Below are 20822 nucleotides of genomic sequence, written 5' to 3' on the forward strand. Positions count from 1 at the left end.
TACACCTACTTAATGTCACTTTTCTTCCTCTAAACTCCACCCATCCTCCCTGCATCTCTGCCTCTCTCTGGGGTGCATCTTTTTGATCAGCTGGTACCTGTTGTCATGGCACCTTTTTACTAAGAGATGAATACCAGGACAGACGGCAGGAAGACTCTCAGGAGCACTCTCTTTGATCTCTTCTCAGCGCTCAGCTGCATTGCTCTCTGACCCAGAATTAAATCTTCTTTCTTTTAACAACAATTTGGACTCTAAATGACCTTCTTCCCCTTGGACTTCTGCAGCCTAACACACTTTTGTAACAGCTTCCCTTCCCATACGAGAGAGCTCTGTAGTTCTTTCAGTCTGTTTGTATAAGTTGATCCGGATTACTTGTAAAAGATCAGTGGAGTCTATAATTGCTGATTTGAGAGCCCACACTTTGTTGATATTGAGCCACAGAGAAGATCCAAAACACTAGAGCAAATGCACTGCACAACAAAAATGGTATTTGGTGTAGTCCGAATAAACCAATCTTGTAATACTGACAATTAATCCAATACCAGTGTTATTTAACATTAGTTCTATTTTCTTTATTAACAAACAAAGCATCTTTTGATTTGATTGATTTTGTATGTTAAAAGAAGAAATGCAGGAATTCAACTGAAAGTGCCTGCACGAATATGATGTAAAAAAAACAAACATGCACACATATGCAAAATAAAAAAGTATTTTAAAATCTACACACCCTGGTTGTCCAAATGTTTGTCATAAAGCTGTTTTAGCTGACATGACATATGATCATTAAGTCTCACAGTGTTTGGACAGAGCTATTTCACAGATGTATTTCTGACCTGGGAAACTGTAGTAACTCCAGACGTTCAATCAAAACAACACGCAACGTGAGCTGGTCATCTAAGACCATGAATTCTACTGTTTTGACCACCATTGCTCTGGTTTCTGTCTCTCTTTCAGAAGTGTATCTCATCTCTAAAAAGCAGACTGCAGAGAGTTCAGTTCTTAATACGGTGGCTTGGGTTGCTTTTCTTAGCAACATTTATGCAACTTCTGGAAACCATAGCTCTGTTTAATGAGTATACAGAGTCTGGTTTTACTTCTTAAAATAACACCATATAGCCAACAATATGCCAGTCCTAAATAGCTAGCTTTCTCCGTCCACTCACACTGCTTGTTCACCTGGCAACTCAAAACAGTAATACCAGGCAGTATTGCATAACTCCCTGTGCTGGATTTTAGAACAACACAAAAAAAAAAATTGGGATTCGGTTAACCAAAATAATACAGTGCATAAACATAACAATACAATATCTTTATTTTGGTATGTTGGAACAACTCAAGGCTAATTGTAATTTTTTTCTGAGAAATATAATCTAATGGACTAGTAACCTACCAAAATTGTCTGCAAGTATCCATACATTTTCCCTAAACTGCAGTCAGCTACAGGATATTTTCCCTCTTTCACTCGAAATTTATGAGAAAAAAAAAGTGGTCCAGTCAGGTAGATTTTTAAATTCCAGCAGAAAAGATCCTCCTTTATGTGGCAGATTAAAGTTTGTTAGCCTTTTTCTCTCTTTGATTCACCTCATCAAGAGGGCTGGAGCCAGTCTGTTAATAACATAAAACCCTTACATTCTTATAACTTCATGTAACAATCAAGTCATGTGAGAATCAAATCCACTATGACTTACCGGGTATATAATTTATTTTAAAAAATGTAAATATTGCCTTTTTTTTTAGATTTCACTTTTTCTTTTCTGTATCTTTTTTATTTGCAGCAATGCATCACATTTTGAAAAGCAAGTTTCTCTCTTTTATTGTGTGAAAAAAAGTATGAACTCATTAAATCACTGATAACATCATCAAACAAAACAGAACAAAATCAAATATCGCACTTTAAGACTAAACCGTACACAGATCCTGATCCAATCTCAAAGTATGGCAAGCTAATTAACGTTCTCATATCCATATGGACCAGAAATCCTCCCTGGGTCCACAAGCTTGTCTTCATCTCTCTCTTGTTAATTGGCCTCACAGAACATCTGCTCCTGTTCCTGAGTGACGGTGTGTTTGGCCTGAGCATCATGCTCCTCTACAGGGCAAGATAAGCCTGCAACCCCAACAGTCCAATGCCAGCACAACCATCCACTTTCCTGCAGCTCTTATAATATTTGTAACATGGTTACAAAAAGGAAATTGCACTTCGCACAAGTCAACATAAGGTATCTTAAAGGCAATGTAAACATTGAGAAAGAGGAGGAGTGAGGGTGGGAATGTTGAGTTATATAGGCATGGGACGATATGAAAATTTCATATCACGATATTAGTGGACAAAAATATCACGATTACGATAGTATCACGATATTAGCGCGTCGCTTATAAAATTCTTAAAATGCAAGGAAAAACACTAACCGTGGATCCACTGGTTCCTTCAGAACATTTATTCTCAAATCATTCTCAACACAGTGACACTTGAGGTAGAAAACAAATAGTGTACTGTAAATGTTATGCATTACAAAGTGTAAACTATAGTACCGGTACCGGTACTTATTTGAACTTTCTTTTTTTGTAAGAAAATACTTCTGTATTACTCTCTGAAACTTTAACAGTGGCTGGCTGCCTGCTACTTAGTACGGCTCTCTGGAAAAATAATAAAATAAAGGCACTGCTCTGTAGTATACAAAACAAAAGCTGCATGGCCAACACAAAGATTGAGTGAAAATAAAGTGCCACAGTAGTCAAATGCACACGGATTGTACTACTCTCTGAAAAAATATTAAATAAATAATAATAATAAATAATATTAATAAAATACATGAAAAAAATAACACTCGCTAAATTTGGCGATAATTACAGTACCCCACGATAACGTTATTGCTGCCGTTTTTTATCGCGATACACGATAATATCGTATATCGCCCCATGCCTAGTTATGTAGCTTAAAATCTGAGCATAAAGCGCTTTAAACCAAACCTTTTGTTTTACAGAGCAAATAAACAGCATAGGACATTACAGACATAGTTGTAAAATCATGTGAGACTTATAAATTAAATTTCGAACAGGCTGTGCTAGGAACTGCAAGCTTTGCAAAAATTGATGACAGCACTCCATCCTTCCAAAACCTTTATTCTGACAGCAGCAGAGCAGCAAACAAGAGTCAAAGAACAATGTATTATTGACCAAGGGGAATGGATGACTTTACATCCGTGGGCCTTCTGAAATCCTTTTAAGTACAGAGCCAATGTCAAAATATTTAGTTACTCCAAATGAAGACTTATTAATAAATGCAAATAAAACTAATCATATTGTGTTGTAATTCTACTATAAATAATCAAAGCACTATTTTCTTTGTAACTACCTAAAAGACCTACTAACACGGCCATGCAGGCTTTCATAAATGTCATTAAGGTTTTTACTTACTGATTACTTTTAGGAAGTATTAATTTATATTAAAAAAGTAACACATCCATGCTTCGGTTGTTTCTTGCAACAACTACGTTTGATTACAGCTCCATAGTATACATGATGACTGAGAGTGCCTACAGAGAGCTAAAAATTGTAAAGTTCCTTTGTGCCATTTTATATTATATCGGGATTTGTTCACAAAGATGACACATCCTTTTTTTCAAAGCTGTACTAAAGTGCATCCCACGACCCATGAATTCACTGTCTCCAGACCAGCAGCAGTTTTAAAATTCAGACACCCTCAGTGCCTGAGGATCAATATGTCTCTCTCACATCACCATTTCCATGCTGGAGCAGAGTTATACTCGACATAGACCTCCCCAATATACACACACACACACATATATATATACAGTATGTATATTTCATTTATCACACTTTCCAGTCTAATGGTGATGTGATGCATTATGTAAAAGCTGTTAAAATCAGTAAGCAGTTAAATGTGAAACATTCCTGAAGACCTCTGTGACCAATTAGCTGCTCAGTTTCCGGAAATTTCTATATTGTTTGGAAAAGTGAAAGAACGTGCAGCTGCTGCCAAGGAAACCCTTCTCCAGTCTACTCTGTGCTGGCCTGACGCTCTTTCCTGGGCGTTCATCCCAGTGTCTGGAAAACTGGGAGTTCCTGGATATACCTTGGCAATGAGAGTTTAGCTCACCGCTGCACACATAAACTACATAGTTTGCCTTTCTTAATCTTTTTAAGAGGCAGGAAACCTTCAGACGAGTGATTTTTTGTTTCTTATATTCAAATTTCATCTACATCTAGTACATGCATTGGCACAAATTGGTTGATGTTTGCTTTACTTTTCTTTTAACCATGAGGTTAATTTTTTATAAAACAGATAGATTTTTTGCCTCCTAGTGTAACAGCTTATTCATACGCTGCCTGTTGCTGAATCATGTCAAGCAGGGAAGCCTACAACACAAATGTGGGCATGGAGTAGGCCCTGCTGTCTTCAATTAGCTGAGTTTCCATGAGGAGTGTCTGGGACTGGCTACTCAGTCTGTCAGACGGAGTCCCATCCGGCCGGGTCTCCATGCTCCACATTCCATCCAGAGCAGAATTGTGTTCCGCCCCATTTCAGACGTAAAACGGCGGTTTGGTGCTCCATATTGGAAACATGTGAGAGGAGTGTCATAGAGAGAGTGGTGTGTCACGGCAACTAGGGTCTTCTTGAGTTCAGCCCTGCATGGCCCTCTGCCAAGCATAGCTTGAACTCCACTCATTAAATTAATTTCAACATGTTTCCTTTGTGTATTAAACAAACATGTTGCCAGTGATACTCCACCAGACTGAGCGTTTGTTTTTAAGCAAAAAAACTCTGCCCATGTGGCTTAAATGCTCCAGAGTGGTGTTTCAACAGCTGGTCCTACACTAATCCATTCATCAGTTAAATTAAAGCTTACACTGTTGTGCGCTGAATATTGATCTGTGGCGCGTGTCACGCAAAACTGAATTGTGTAATCCAAACCAAGAAAACGTCTGCACAGAACTACTAGGCACTATTCCCTCTCAACCTTTTGGCTCCAGCTGAGAAGCTGGACCCTTCAAAGTCCACATTTCTAGACAGAATACGTCATAATGGGCCCACATGTCTTGGTCCCTTTACAAAAGGTTATTTTTTTTTTAAATGTCACTGGCAAGCAATCTTATCAGGAGCCTTTGTTTGGAAAAATGTGAAGGACCCAAGTGGTGTATCACTTTGTGCTCACAGTGTCAGTTCTTTTGGGGGGCACTCCGGGGATCTTTGTTAACTCATTGCTGGTAAAAGATTTAGTTCTGCTTGTGAGTGAGAGTTAAAGTGTAATGTGGCCATCTAGTGGTAAATTCAATTAATGAGCATCATTTTATCTGCAGTACTACAGAACTGTGGGGAAAAGGGAAAACACCCTCATTTTCTGCATTGTGTAATCGAGAGCATCAAAATGTAGATAATATATATTATCTGTTGTGTCAACCAGCCACATATAAATGATAAACACAAAACATAGTTTGGGGGAGGGCACCTTACGTCAAATTTAGCAGAAAAACACCCACATTTTCCTCTCACTGCAGTTCATAAGTTGAACAGCTACAATGGGCATCTAATTAAAGACACTAGCACACAAAAGGCACGTGAAATAAACCAGCAAAACACAGTTAGATCAGTCATTGAGCCTGTAGTGTGCTCTTACTATTCAAAAGCATTACTGTTTCAGCTCTCTGTGCAAACCCTGGAATAAATACGAAATAAAAGATTTATCATGTTCGGCTGCATGCACAGTTAGAGCAGCTCTGCAGATAACTGGCAGCTCAGTGCAAGAAACATTTTCCAGCTGAATTCTTCAAAATTTGGATATATTTCAAAATAAGAGCACTACACCAGAGAAGAGTGATCAGCATAGATAAAGAAAGCTGACAAATGTTTTATTTCTTATATTCGTGCTGTAAAGGCGCCCTGAGATTTAAAAAAAAGTTATGAATCTGCAACTTCAGAAATAACTCATACACTATAATTCAACATAAAACAGCTGTTTAAAAAACGATCATTAAGTTTACTCGTCTCAACATGATGGCAACTGTTGACTCCATCAGCTTCTTAATCTCTTACTCTCGCACAAAAGAGCACTCACATATGGAAGCTCTGCTCTCCGGCGATGGCCCAGCCCACAGCACGGCATGAAGGGGACCAGGGAGGGGAGAAACAGACAGGCTGTCTCGCAGACTCCCCGTCAGTCAGCAGCATTGACAGTATTCAGCCTTGATCCATGTCTGCAGACTGGGTCCACAAGGTTGCAGACCACCAAAAAAAAACAAAAAGAAAAAAAAAAAAAAAAAGAAAAAAGATCCAACAGAACAAGGGCAGAAGAATCCTTGATGGAGGAGTGAGCAAAGAAGAGGGCTGTCGTATCCACACCCGCCCCCTACGCCTGTCCGCCCCTCCCAGGCGAGCACCTATTTCTCCGGACCCACAAACAGAGAGGATTCAGAAAGTCAGATTGTGATACTCCGCTGCCCTGCCCATCTCCAGACTGTTGCAGCAGCGTGCCCTCCAGCTAACAGTGAGGTGCACGTCTGAACGCTTTACCCCACCCCGAAATCTGTATACGCTCCAGCAGATCCTCCGTGCTGCCAAATCCTCTGCAGCACTGCTGTGCTGTGGCAGAGACATACAGTACAGTTGCAGGGCTGGCACACTGGTTCAGCTGCAAGTGGATTTAGACGCACTCATCATCACACATGTTTCTTCTCAGCATGAGGAGGAGGTGGCGTGTGCTGGTTCAGAGGGTACCGCCTCTATGCCCCCTGCATCTACTCTTTCCTTTGATCTAAGATTTGCATGTTTTAAAGGCTTAACACAAACATGAGCTTTCTTGATTTTCTCTTTTTCTGTAGCTTTCATTTCTTCTTTTTCCACTTTTCTCTGTTATTGCTTCCTGTGTCATGGTTAAGTCCTCTTTGCCATTGTATAACCCTTTACAGTTTATGTGAAAGATAAAGACAGATGCTGAGACAGACACAGCTTGCTGTGGAGGTTGCACTTTCCTTTACGTTACAAAACGCTGTACGTCTCCTGCGAAAGAAAGCAGAGCTGCAGCACAGTTCTGCCTGTGCTGCAGCAGGAAGTCGTTTGCACACTTAAATCATGCATTTATGCCGAGTGTTACCACCGGGGAGAGTGACTGTGTCATTCCAGCCTCTCATTGCACACCCACCCACAGTCCTTTCTTCTCCTATCCCAAAATGTTAAGATGATTAAGTTCAAAATGAGATGCAGACTCACTGCTGTGTCGTTACTGCTGCATCAGGCAGAAATAACAAATCCTCTCCGTGTGTCAGTGTTTAATGACAGACATGAGGTGAAAAAGCAGCAGTGACGTTCCTTTAGTCCTTTATTAAGGACAAGGGCAAGTGAGAAAATAGTATTAGAGACTGACTGAGTTTTAATATTTACCAAAGTCCTTCTTGAAGTGTCATGCACTTTGAAAAAAAAATGACTTATATTAACACTTTAATAAAACATTTAAAGGGCATTCATTAAAAAAAAAGTGTCACTGGAATTACAGAAATTATATAGATGTTTAAAATGACTACGCAGTCCAATAATACTTGTGGTGGTTTTCAGAACCTTTTCTATATTAATTTATTCATTAAGTCTTTTATCTACTGTTTTATTTAAAGGAGACCTATTATGGCATCTAATACCTATTTTAAACAGGCCTTGAATATCTTAAAAACAAGCTTTTGATTTTTTTTTGCTAAATGAATTAGAAATTCAGCTTCTGAGCCATGTCTGCAAGAGAAAACATGTTTTTCATAATAGTCTCCTAAGAGACCTATTAAAATAAGAAAATAATTTCTATTCAATATGTAAGTTCAATGTACCTGAGGCCACTTGAACTTCATATTATTTTTACCCCTGTTTTAATGTTTACTGTAATGTATAAGTAATTGCAGCTGATCATAGCTTTTTATGTATTGTTGGTGTTTTCATGTCCCTTATATTTTTATGTCATTATTGTTATGTGTAGTCTTTATGACACTGCTCTGTGTGCCTTACAAATTACCCCTCAATTAAACTTAACCATCATAACCTGATTGACTTTTTGTAATAGTTGAATTAAAGTTGATACAGTTAATTTACCAATTAACAATTTAACCCAATTTAAAACCCCAAATTCAAAAACTCAATTCAATTTAAAAATACTTTATCAATCCCCGAAGGAAAATATAAAAAATCTGAAAAATTGGGATGATACATGCATGTTCGCAGGCATGAAGTGTAAAGAGGATTGAGTTGATGGAAAAAGCATGCGTTCATGCTATCTGCACAGATAAGTACATTTAAAATTGCTGGATATTTTTTTAAATTTTTCATATTGGTCCAGGCTTTTCTATTTTTTGAGTTGTAATTTTGGGGGTACGTGGTATTTAGTTGGTGGAATTTGAATTTAAAGATATCAAACTGTACATCCATACACAGGAAACATTGTTGATTTGAGTTGTATACAGAATTTTTGCACAAAGAAAATGTAAAAACATAAAATGGTCAATCTTTAGCAAGTCTCCTCAGTGATAGTATCAGTATCTAAACATCTCCTCAAACCTAACACACACTTCATGTTTCATAAAGTCTGGGCTGTTGTCCCATCTTTACAGCCAATATTTTACGGACTGACAAGTGTCAGTTATGTAAAGGCATCATCGTGAACAAAGCTGTGGACCTCATGGTGAGGAGGTAATCACATGTATCAGTTACCTTGAAAGGCCGTTTTTCTTCAGATACAATCACTCAGCAGCTGATGCCATGAGCATTACGACAGGGTATTACGTCTGCATAATAAAATACTCCCATTTTAATCTAGCCTCAAGATGTGCTGCCAGGGTGCACCTTCTAAAATCATGGTAATACAATGAAGAAGCTGTAATTCCTGCTTCAAGGTTTACTCATTACATAGAATTAGAAACCTAATGAGATTATGCAAGTAATAGAACTGTGAAAGATGTGTTTTTTCTCTCCTTTTGTCTCCTTCACTGCCCAGAAGACGGCTTCAATAAATCAGCCAGAAAGCAGCAGGAGCAAGCTTTCAAAGGTTGAGTACAAGCTAATTAAATTACTCCATATTGTGATTAAAATACCAGGAAAAGGGGTGACTGTTGGAGCTCAGCTCTTTTCTAAATACAATATTTTGTGGACTTGAACAATTTCTTAACCAGCATGTGAATATACAGCCTTAGAATTGATCATGAAAACAGCGATTAATTGAATCTATCAGTTATATCTAACACCTTACTTTATAGTAGGCTATGCATCCCTGTAGCCTTTTTTAATAAAGCAACATGGGATGACTGAAAAGAGTGAAAGCAAAACCTGCTCTTCAGAGGTTAAATTTAAAATCTAACTTCATCCCCTCTTATGACTTAAATATAATGATCTGCACCATTTTAATAAATACTACAAAAGTACCGTGAAGAAGCTGAGATGGGAAGAGAGAAAAGAGGATTGGACAAGCCCACTAATTCATACAGGCAGGGTTGCAGGAGTAAATGTAATCCAAGTAAAGTTGAGCGCTGGATGCAAACTTTGTGTGATAACATAAAGTTAGATCAAGGGAAAGAATGCAGGCTGCTGATAGTTCTACGGCCATCAAAGGTGCACATTTAAGCCACTATGATAAAACAGAAACACAAAAGCAGAAAGATGGCAATCTAAAAAAAAAAGATTAGTCTTGATCAGCATTTATTTAGGTATGCTTTCAAGTTCTAAGTAGAGGGGATTAATGTTTTCTTTTTTAATAATTTGTAGTCAACTTGACTGAATCTCTGCCAGTGTTAGCCCTGCAAGGTTCACATGATATAAATGATACAGATCATCTTGAGCCACTTTCATCATTCTTACACATTTGATAGTTTAAAGAAGAAGATAGAGATGTGTGTCATTACAGTTCAATAATGAAATGTCGTATTCATAAAATTATCTTTTTTATAAAAAGGTGTAAATTCAAAGTAATCAATCACGGTAATCCAAAACACTTGCATAACATATATTTGGACTTCTTTTCTTGGTTTCTTGATCTGCACACATCAGAAAAGCATCTTCATTTCTAATTGAATGGTTTTGAGTCAAGGCTGCATTGAAAGCATTTGGTAGGTGTAACCTGAAGCCACCTCCTCTGATAACTTTAGTTTTTTCTGTTTTACATAGATGGCGTCTTTCATTCCTCACTTAAACCATCCATCTTTTACTGTCCAGAATCTGTATTTCAGTGTCCTCAAATAAGTGTTAACCCTTATACTTGAGATGTAGTCAGGGCACAAGGTCTCGGCTGTGTTGAGTCTCCCATTTGTCTAGTCTGTACACTCCCTGCTTTAATAAATTGCTTATATAATGATCCTCAGATAATGCTTGGGTGCTATAATCTTTAGCACCCAAAGTACAGTTCTTTGAGAGGGTTGTTTGGTCTTAAGTGTATTTGGATGTTGCATTTTAAAAACCCAAGAGCTTCTCAGACCCACCTGCACATTTGAAATGACAACATTTTTTGACTCGGTTTGTGTATCAATATTAAACATCTTTGTTGACGTGTTTGAGTTCCTTTTATTTTTGCTCTGTCTGTTTGTTGGCATAGCATTCTGACAGTTAGTCTGATTTTTAAAGCTTTCAGGTATACTTCATTATTGAGACTTTTATCCCCCTCAGTGAGCGCCACAAACTCCAAGAAAAAAAGTCAAGTTGCTTCCTGCTCTGGTTTTGATAATAACTGACAATAATACAATTTACCACAAGATGGCAGTCTAGTGCCACTATAATAAGTAACTAAACGGCACTGATGGTATGTGGCTCTTAAATGGACTATTTTACTGCAGGCTTCACTGGTATTCTTTGATATCAAGGACTGTTGGAAAACAAAAATTCATATAGGAAAAATCTTAACATTTATTGCTCATAACGGTGCGGCGAAGTCTGCAGGTTTGATTTTGATCTTTATCTTCAAGGATTGCCAGTGGCATCAGCTCCATACCACAGCTGAGCTTATGTACCTTGTCTGTTAGAAATTGCCAGATTTGATAGACACAAGAGGAATAATTCATCTTCTCTATTAAGTTGAAAAAAGAAATCTACAGAATGAAGAGAAAGAAAAATGCTTGTAATCTGACAGACTGTAAGGACGTTTTATGTCGTCACAACACATTATCAGCCAGCTTCTCTTCACTAGATCAGTTTCCACAGCCTGATTGTACAAAGAGAGTAAGACAAACGTCAACAATGTCCAATATTACTGCAGTAGGACACAATTACATATGGATTGGAGTGAAAAATACACAAAACTAAACAAACTTTACAGAGTGGGATGCTTGGAGCAATCATTTACACAGACATAACCAGTGTGGGAAGTAGCAAGAGGTTAATGATGACATAACCAGTGAGTTACACAAATCGCCACCCATTTTAACTACTGCATGGGATATTCTTGTTTTTACTCCCACAAGCAGGTGCTTTTCCTGCAGTCTTTTCTGGAATCTAATTTTAATCTAATCTCGTGGCCAAATAGAATAATCTTCAGTGAGCAGGTCTAAATACCATGTTCAGCGTATATATTGCAATATTTTACGTCTTCATAGAAGATTGTTGGCAATTTTTGAGTCTTCAGTAGCGACTTTACCTTCTGAAAAAACCTTACAGGAGAAATTATACCTACAGTCTGTCTCTTTTAATTCACTGCTAAGGGCAAACTTTTATTAGCTTACTTTCAAGTGATCCAGTCGCTTGTATTTAGCCCCGTTGTTAGTTCTGTGCTTTGTTTCTCTCTCTGCAAAGCACTTTGCAAACTGTTTTTAGACAGGCACTATATAAAGAAAGTTTATTATTATTCAGGGTCAGGGGTCTGGATCATTTCCCAGGGTGCATTAGGCAACAGCACGCCATCTGAACAAAGATCTAGCAGACAGATAATTAATACTACTGAACACCTATGGTAGGGATGAACATTCTTGCATTCATTTTTTTTTTACCAGTACTGCTACTGTTATTTATAGTCTTGTAATTAAATTGCAGCAGGACAGAAACCTAGTGAGTTGGAATAACATTAATTAGATATAAATGGAGGCAACCTTTGTACAGTTAAAGATCATAAGCATTAAAGAAAATATGCATCACTGCATTGCCCCTCGGGGATGAATAAAGTTTCTCTGAATCTGAATCTTAGTACCTTTTTAGTTGCAATTAGTTGTTTTCTACAGAGTATACCTTAACTAACCAGACACCACGTACCAAGTATCAGAAATCTTTCACAGTAGATTTTCAACACCCCTCTGACATTCTGCTATTTTTGTCCCTTGTGCTATGATAAACAATGTTTGACTTAGTAGTCTGAATTATCCACTGAATGATGCACTGTAGATGTAGCAGCAGTGGGAGTTCAGCTTTGGTAAAGAAGTCTTAAGGGGTTTCTTTTTTATACTTTGGGAAAGTTGTGGAGTTGGTGAACACAGACTTCCTTGGTTCTGCACCTCCAGTGACTTGGACCATGAACATAGTCAGTATTATTAAAAAGGCTCAACAACACCCATATTCTATGAGGAGGTTGAAGCAGGGCAACAACAGTGCAGACTTCTCTATATTGTCTTGTATGGCGACTGCTCTGTGGCTATGGCAGCCTAACTTCCTTAAAGAACATTTGCAAAACGCCAGCCCCCCGGCTCGTGATTCGTTCCCCCTTGTCCCCTCAGGCAGATCGCTGCATAGTCTCAAAGCCTGGCCAACAAAGCTGAGGTGCAGCTTGTTCCCCGATGCTCTCCAGCTCATGAACGTTGTGCCATAAGCTGTTCTCTGACCTGCACTTATCCCAACATGCTTCTTGGTTTTATTATGATTTTAGATTATAATTTTGGTTTTAGGGTATTTATTTTCAAAAATTATCTATTTTTAACGCTGGACCTGGAAAATAGTTTTCATTCTTATATTTTTTCAGCATTTTGAATGACAAATATGAACTTGCTCCATAGGGTTAGCATCGATTTTCTGACAACAACCTTTCAGAGGGTTTAGCAGTAACTGGAGCGCACAATGTAAACATGCATTTGTCAAAATTGGATTGTCTTACACTTCAAAGTAGAATAAATTTGAACAACTGTAGATTAATATCAACAGCCGTAAATATTTTTGGTACCATTTGGTTCAGAGCCTATGATCATAATCTCTAAACTATTTATTAAAAAAAAACCTCACCGTGTGTAAAAGAAATCATTGAGCAAAGCAAATGACACAATCTGTCATTTGTGAGATGACTTGTTTACTTAAACTGCAGAACGAAATCACCCCCATATAAATATAAATAAACTGTCCACCTAAGGATGTTTAAGTTTGCAGACTAATCTATGACAGCTCTGCCTTTTATCTTCTTAATGGAGTGCTGAGCTCCAGTGAAACGATGACCTCGCTACTCCCACGGCGGAACAGTTTGGTCTGGCCCGGACTGCCATCCTTCCCAGCCTCCTCTACACCCCCCTGGGCATCAGGCCATAACTACAGGGAAAGTCTCTCATCCTTTCTCTCGCAACCGACTCTCTGTCTGCCCTCTGCCCCTTCTTTCTGCAGAAGCATGAGTAATTCTGTCTTTAAGGAGCTGTTTATGAGAAGTTATTGTACAGCCTTGATGCTTGTAGCTGCACTGGATCGATCACATGGATTAGATATTGTTAAGACGCCTGCAGGAATGAAAGGACTAGGAGCCACAGAAACAACAGGTCAAACAGAAGGATGAGCAAAAGAAAATATATAACACACTATTTCAAAATGATAAACCCAGTCGTGCAACTTTGAATGTTTCCAGTAAAGACAAGAGCAGATGACAGATGGATGAATAATCAGTCGGATAACCACAATGCCACAACTTCCTACTGTAGGATGGTTTAAGATTAGTCTTTTTTTTTTTAAATCACTCTGTTTTTTGTGAGAAGTGAAAATGATTACTTTCAGTATGAGTCAGCTTGAACAAGAGGATAATCTGGTCAGATAAAAACCACTGTTCTGTTCAAACAGTTTAATAACCGTATTTACAATGTTATCCAAACAGAGGAGGAGTTACTGGAAGGTCTGTTATTTATGGGGTTGTCCTGCGGCAACTATCTAAAAGAAGACATTTCTGCTCACTGTACAAGGCTTTCACTGACCCAAAAACACATCACTCCTACTCTCCACAGCTTTATGCTTTCTGTTACTCAAACAACCTTTCATTTTTGTACAATATGGCTTTATGAAGCAGAATGACAGTCACTTTCAGCCAAGTTGAGTGATGACGCTGACGTTAGGGGAAACACTGCTCTGGAGACGAGACTGTGGGAATGGTCATGAACTCCCAAGGGTGATGGTAAAATCTGGTAATTTCTCACTAAGCAGCTCCAACTAAGCTGTAGCAACATATTCAGAAGTTGTCTTGGGCCATGAGATGAAGCAGGCAGCCGTCTAGGAGGTGCCATTTTGTTCTGATCTCCTCCAGCTTCCTGTCGCTCTGCCGCTGCTGTGCCAAAAACGAGGCGTTCTGCGCCTCCTCCAAAAAAGGCAGAAACATTTAGGCAGGAGTGTGAATCCTTAACCGGGCCCATCCTGTCCCTTTGTAGGCTTGCTCAACAAAGACCAGACTCGCTGAGTGTGTTCATCGCGGGGTCTGCTTTATAACACACCACTGTGTTGCTGCTGCACTCAAAGCACTGAGGATGCAGCTCAGAATAGAGACTTCCACTTTACATACTGTACCCAGAAGTGTTTACAAAGGGCTTTCACTGCTCTGCACATCATATCCCTAATGGATGATGATGACTGAAGTTGAGCTTTTATATCAGCGCCTGTTTACTCTAACGTATTTACAAAAACTCACACAGACAGACAGACACACACTCACACACACACAAGAGTTGCATTCCAAAACGTTGGAACTCTATAAAAAGAAAACTGAATTATACTTCACGTTTATACTTGTTTGGTATGATCAGATACACTTTTCTACACGTTCTCAAATGCACTTTGTCCCCCAACAGAATCTATGATGTGCACCTTAGTCTATGCTTCAGAGAGTATATGCTTTTTTCCCTATTAGATAATATGTCATGACAGTAGATGGAAGGAAATTAAGATGAGAGAAGGATGGTAAATTACATGCAACAACCATCCCAAATAAATTCAAAATGAAAATAACAATGCTAAGAACTTTAAACTAAATCAAAACTTAACTGCCACCTTACCTGGCGAACAAGGCTGTTGGTCGTGGTGTCGGAGGAAGTGCTGCCATCTGAACCTTTAAACCGACTTTTTCTCCGGGCTCCTTTACCTTGAGACTTTACAGCCAAAAGAGCAGAGTGAAATGGTTAAAAAGAAAAGAAAAAAAAGTGCATCATTGCAGGCCTACCATTATACAAAACCTAGGCCATATGAACTTTCCATAGTTAAAACAACCTCAAGTGTAATATTAGATGCTAAGGAGTGTAAACATTCATTAGGGACCATAAACACATGAATAAAAGTAGTTTTGAGTTAGAACAGAATATGTGTTTGCAGGAAAAATGAATTAGCTCTTAGGGCAATTACCTCAGTCCGTGCAAACTGAATATTGCCACAGAAGCTACTGTTCTACTGTTATACAGTTATGACAAAGTACGTAAGTGTTTGAAGCAGAAGCTGTTAAGTATCTGTTATTGACAGCAGTTTGTGCAACAACGGCACACACACACACACATACAAGGTTAAAAATACCTTGTTTGTCTGTTGGAAATCAAATCTACACGATCACTTAAGTGGATTGACATTTGTGAGTCTTGTCAGATGGTTAAAATAGCAATTTATTTTAGATAGGTTAATATATTGCCCCAAGTTCTGCAAACAAATACTGCTTCGATTCATGTTGTTTTAGTCCTCAACAAAGGTTTCCACTCCCTATCATCTAATAACAGACCCATGGCTATTTCATTTCAAGAAGATTTTGCTGCTGTTCAAGCTACTTGTCAAGAAATCTTTTCCAATTCCAAATTTGACAGATGATAGACAAAAAATTGCATGCGAAACGCCTTACTGTTTGGAAAAGGTTTGATTTAATAGTCTTAAAATAATAAAAGAAGACATTTTAGTGAAAAGGTCTGGGTTCTCCCTTATACAGAGCCATTTCCACCACTACAGAACATACTGAACCAGTAATAAAAGATCTGGCGCAGGCTTTAAGCAACGACTACTATACAGTAAGTGCCAAGATCCACTGTTTAAAACAATCACGATGTCTGCAAAACGTTTATTAACAGCTAGGTTGTAAAACTGGTTACATTTTACTTTCAATTTTTACAACCTTTGTCTTTTTCAAACTTTTTTACCGATCAACAATGGACGATAACACAACACTGGAATTTTACAAAGAAAAGCCGGAGTTTGTAGAATACATTTTGGTGATCTACTACAGTATCATGAAGCCTCCTCAGCAGGAAATAAATGAATCAATGCTGTTACAGAGTCTTAATTGGCTTGAAAGTATAATTTAACTCTGTGTACATACATGGTATCCCTGCTATTTGTGAAATTATGGAAGTGGTTTATTTGAAGTGTAACATTATAACAGGTGTCACTAAATAATTGTAATTATGTGGGTGGTTTATTGTGCCAGGTGATAAAATGATGGGATGGAAAAGCATTGCAGAGGTCCTCTCACTACATATGTTGCCACTAGCAACCGACAACCATAAATTCACTTCCAATTTGCCTTTTATTCCAACCCACTCGCCCCTGGGGCATGTTAATCATGAATATAAAATAAACACAGAGCTATTCTGACTCTTCCTTTTGAGTCAGTCATGTAAACCAGTCTGAACAGAAAAGGCAGTTTGTACAACCTAAAACAAATAAATGCATTTAACATCATGGAGAATGTACAATATTTACTCCACTTTACAGTCTTTTACCAACAGGTATTTTGAAAATTCTCCGTGTGAAAATGTTTTTCCAGACTGTGCCAATCGTGAGAAGACCATTTGTCTTTCTAAAGTCTTGTTAAACTACCAGTTTACGACATATGTTAGAGTTGTCGGGATATCCTTACAAAACATGATTGTTGTGTCCAAAATACGTCCCTATAAGGAAATCATTCAGATTCAATTAAAGTATAATCATCATAATAACAAACATGTGTAATAATAATGCTATTTGAGAGAAATGTTTGACTCTTTTCAGGGATTTGTCCACTTCACAAGGCATGAATTAAACTAAACATATTTTCAGTTTACTAAATCCAGGAAGTGGCAAATCTGTAATCAAACTGTAAGAAAGCATCTCTATTGTAATAAATTATACTGTGTGTATTTTGTGTGTATACACATTGCCCAAATCATTATTTATACCATTGGTATTATTTTTTTATTTCTATATTTATTTTTTTGCTCATTATTATTTCTCAAATAGCATTGATATTGGACCATGGACCAACATTTATACAAATATGATGAACTTTATTAAAATTTAGAGCAAATTAATACTTTCGTAAACACTATTCAAACATGTAGCCAACATGGTACAGTATGGCATTCATTAAGAAAAATAAATAATAAAACAAAAATAAGAGCTCTTAAGGTGACACAATGAAAAGACTGGTAAAATGTTTAGTTTTGTCAAATCTACGTGTTTATTTACTTTCATTTTCCATATGGCAGAGCTTTTACTTTGAGGGAAATAAGGATGGAGGATGTTTTGTCAAGTAAAATACATTTTAAAAGAAACTAAACCAACTTGTGTTAAAACTAGCCATGTTTGGATAAAGAAATATCTATATTGGTATGAAACTATAAAAGTGTCTCCAACTTGACAATAGACTTTGAGACGTCCGGTTGACTCAGAACATATTTTTACTTTAGAAAGACATAAAGTCATTTGGAGCTGTTAACATTCCCCCGCTGTTGCGTAATCCCAACTGAATTTACATGACGCGAGGTAAATGGACAGGTGAGTTATTCATTTGACTTTTTTCTTTCAACTATGTTGACTTTCGTGAAACACTGAGAGAGCAGGGTGATACATTGACGTTAATTGAAGTGAAAATGTTGGGTGAAAGTGTACTTCAATCAACTTACTTGTAAAATCGTGTGTTCCAGAGTTTCCATGTCTTTGTCGGGCGGTGCTGCTGTTGTCTTTGGGATATTATTATTGACGACCATTACACCACGCGAAAAAAGCAAATATTCAACAAAAACGCGTGGCTTGGATAGGTGCCCCGGTTATAGAAAAGAAAAAAGCTAAGACGCATGTTCACGCGGTTAGTGAAGCAGTTGAAAGGCTGACAGGAACGAGACGCTGCTGCCTCTCAAGCTGGCACCACTAATCTTCAAGGTTGTGTCGGGAGATTTAAAGGAGGGGCTTGTCCAGAAAAAGGTTTCTCTCAAATTCCGATCATTTTAATGATGATGATGATGTGAATTCTGGGATGTTATTGCCTTCAGCAGCATCGCAAAGCCTCCTCATCAGTTCACTCCTACCCACACATGGCTCTCTCTCTCATCCAACGCCAACACTTCTGCTTCCTGAAAGCAGCAAAGGAGGAAAATGAACAGCATCCCTGCGAAGAGTGGTTAACAAAGTACTGAATTACATAAGTTTAGAGTAACTTAGACTCTTGGAGGCAGAAAAGTGGGAGGAAATATTTACTTTAAGACAATTGGACTTTTGAATAGGTTTTGGGATAAAAAGTTATACATCTTGAAGATCTGAATCCGGTTGCTTTACACTGCAAAAACTCAAAATTTTACCAGGAATATTTGTCTTATTTCTAGACGCCAGAAATTACCAGAAAAATAACTTATTTGACATTTTTGACATTAGTAGAAAGTAGAAAAATCTGCCAGTGGGACAAGATTTATCTTCTCATTACAAGCAAAAAAATCTTGTTCCACTGGCAGATTTTTCTACTTATTTTAAGTGAAAATCTACTTGAAACAGGTGAAAATTGTTTTTTTTCCAGTGATGAGTCTTTTTTTTAAGTGTAATGAGATTTCTTGACTAAAAATGAGACATTTTAACTAGAAATAAGACAAATATTCTTGGTAAGATTTTGAGTTTTTGCAGTGTAGAACTTCCTATGATTACCATGATATATTTGGCTGAGGGTCTACACCAGCATTTATGGGATGTTTAAATCAACACTTTTCTGTAGTATGCGGCTCCCAGACATAAAAACCAAATGCCTCATAACTTTGTAAATAGGAAGGCTCAAAAATTACTTTAGAGCTGGTAATATAAATCTATTTTTTGTTGACGGGCATTAATGACAAAGTGACAATACTGCAATCGCCGTTCAGCTATGCTGAAGGTAAGAATATGCTAGAAAGTTTTAAATAACAAATTTAAGTTATACTGAACTCAAACTTGCCTCGTATTTAATCCTTTATATTACCCAACAATGACAAAATTGTTCTTTGGTGTTCACACATATATTAACTTCTATTTCACAGCAAATATGAATATGCAGAAGGTTAAAGCTGCTGACACTTTCATAAGAACTTAGTTACTCACCGATTCCTGCACAGATCACGTAAACTCAGAACTAGAAAAGTGGAAGTGTGAGGTAAAAACTCAAAGGTTAATGTATCATAAATCGTAGAAGAAGAGTAGGTTTTATATAAATTTAAGTCTAGACAGAATACAATTTCAATGTTTTTGGCTCTGTACTCTACTGAATTTAACTTGAAATAATCAAAATCTGTTTTTCAGCAGTGTGGTACTGATTAATGTAAAATATCCTGCAAACATCGGCTAAAGTAGTCTCCCATTTCCAAAGTTGCCTGATTATAAATAAAAAATGTTCATAGATGTACCAGCCTGTCCATTTGAACACTTTTTAAAACTCCCTCTACCTCTTTGGTGATTGTTTTGTTTTTGCAGCCTGATGACTTTTAGCCTTTTAGACTTGAATTGACAAGTTTTGGACTTGATGTGGAGTCAACACCAGACCTTTTACATGCTTTATAGTAGAATAGGAAGTAAAATCATAGCATACTGTATACATGCCCATTACAAAGCTTTTGAGTGGAATGGCTAATTATATTTGAGCTCCTGACAAAGATTTATTAGAGTTGTAAGTTCCAACACCCTTTGCCATGTTTGGATACAAATTAGATGAAAAAACTCTTATATTACTAGTGAAAAGAGCCTACACTTAAGTCATTATAGAAAAATAGTGATCATGTAGTATAGTATAGTATAGTATGGTGTATATTGACATATATTGAATATAATACCTCTTTTTATATTATGTTTGATGTCATACTATACAGTACAGCCAGTAACTCATAACCCACATATATACTGTGTGCAATTACATGAAACATGTAGGATAAGCCCATTTTGAATCACTGGAAAGGAAGCAACTGCAGATTTTCATTTTCCTCAATTAAGCAAGTGCAGCTTTCATTGTGAATATGTATGTTGCTGCAGAGAAACCACTAACTCAGATTACGTTTAAACACTGGCAGCTCTGAGATTTTACTATTCATCATTGCCCTCTAGTGGCTCCATGTTTATTTTCATGTTAATGGGGCACTAAAAGTACCTTAGACATGTTTACCAATCATAGTTACTATCACGCTGTCTATGATAATACTTTTATAATAAGATTTATAGCTCTGAGGCAGCAAAGTCTGACATTTTAACCCTGATAATATAATAATACCATAAGGGTTACCTCACATTTATAAAACATCTGTATGATGTTGTAGTGATTTGGACATTAACCAAACACAAGGATCAGCTGTTGCTGGATTTGGCAGATTTGCCACTTAAAAATCTTCCCAGATTGATGATTACATTATCTCAAATAATGTGTTGACAGACTGAGAAAACCCACTGAAAGCACTGG

At 37.5% G+C, this 20822-nt stretch overlaps 1 protein-coding gene across 3 annotated transcripts in view; it reads right to left on the reverse strand.

Annotated features, from left to right (window-relative positions):
* Positions 1-18454, reverse strand: part of cacnb2a (calcium channel, voltage-dependent, beta 2a) — a 73598-nt gene extending 55144 nt beyond the window's left edge. Inside the window, exons 1-2 of one of the 3 annotated variants that reach the window (XM_061712967.1) lie at positions 18046-18454; positions 15187-15279 (exon numbers count right to left, since the gene is read on the reverse strand). In XM_061712967.1, coding sequence (XP_061568951.1) covers positions 15187-15279; positions 18046-18129 — 177 coding nt within the window. In that variant the 5' untranslated portion in view covers positions 18130-18454. Of the gene's footprint in view, positions 1-6077; positions 6174-15186; positions 15280-18045 lie in introns of those variants that run through there. The other 2 variants (XM_061712970.1, XM_061712971.1) reach the window with 2 other exon arrangements.
* Positions 18455-20822: the final 2368 nt, after the last annotated feature.

The sequence above is a fragment of the Cololabis saira genome, chromosome 22, assembly GCF_033807715.1.
Source record: "Cololabis saira isolate AMF1-May2022 chromosome 22, fColSai1.1, whole genome shotgun sequence".
Classification (NCBI taxonomy): domain Eukaryota; kingdom Metazoa; phylum Chordata; class Actinopteri; order Beloniformes; family Belonidae; genus Cololabis; species Cololabis saira.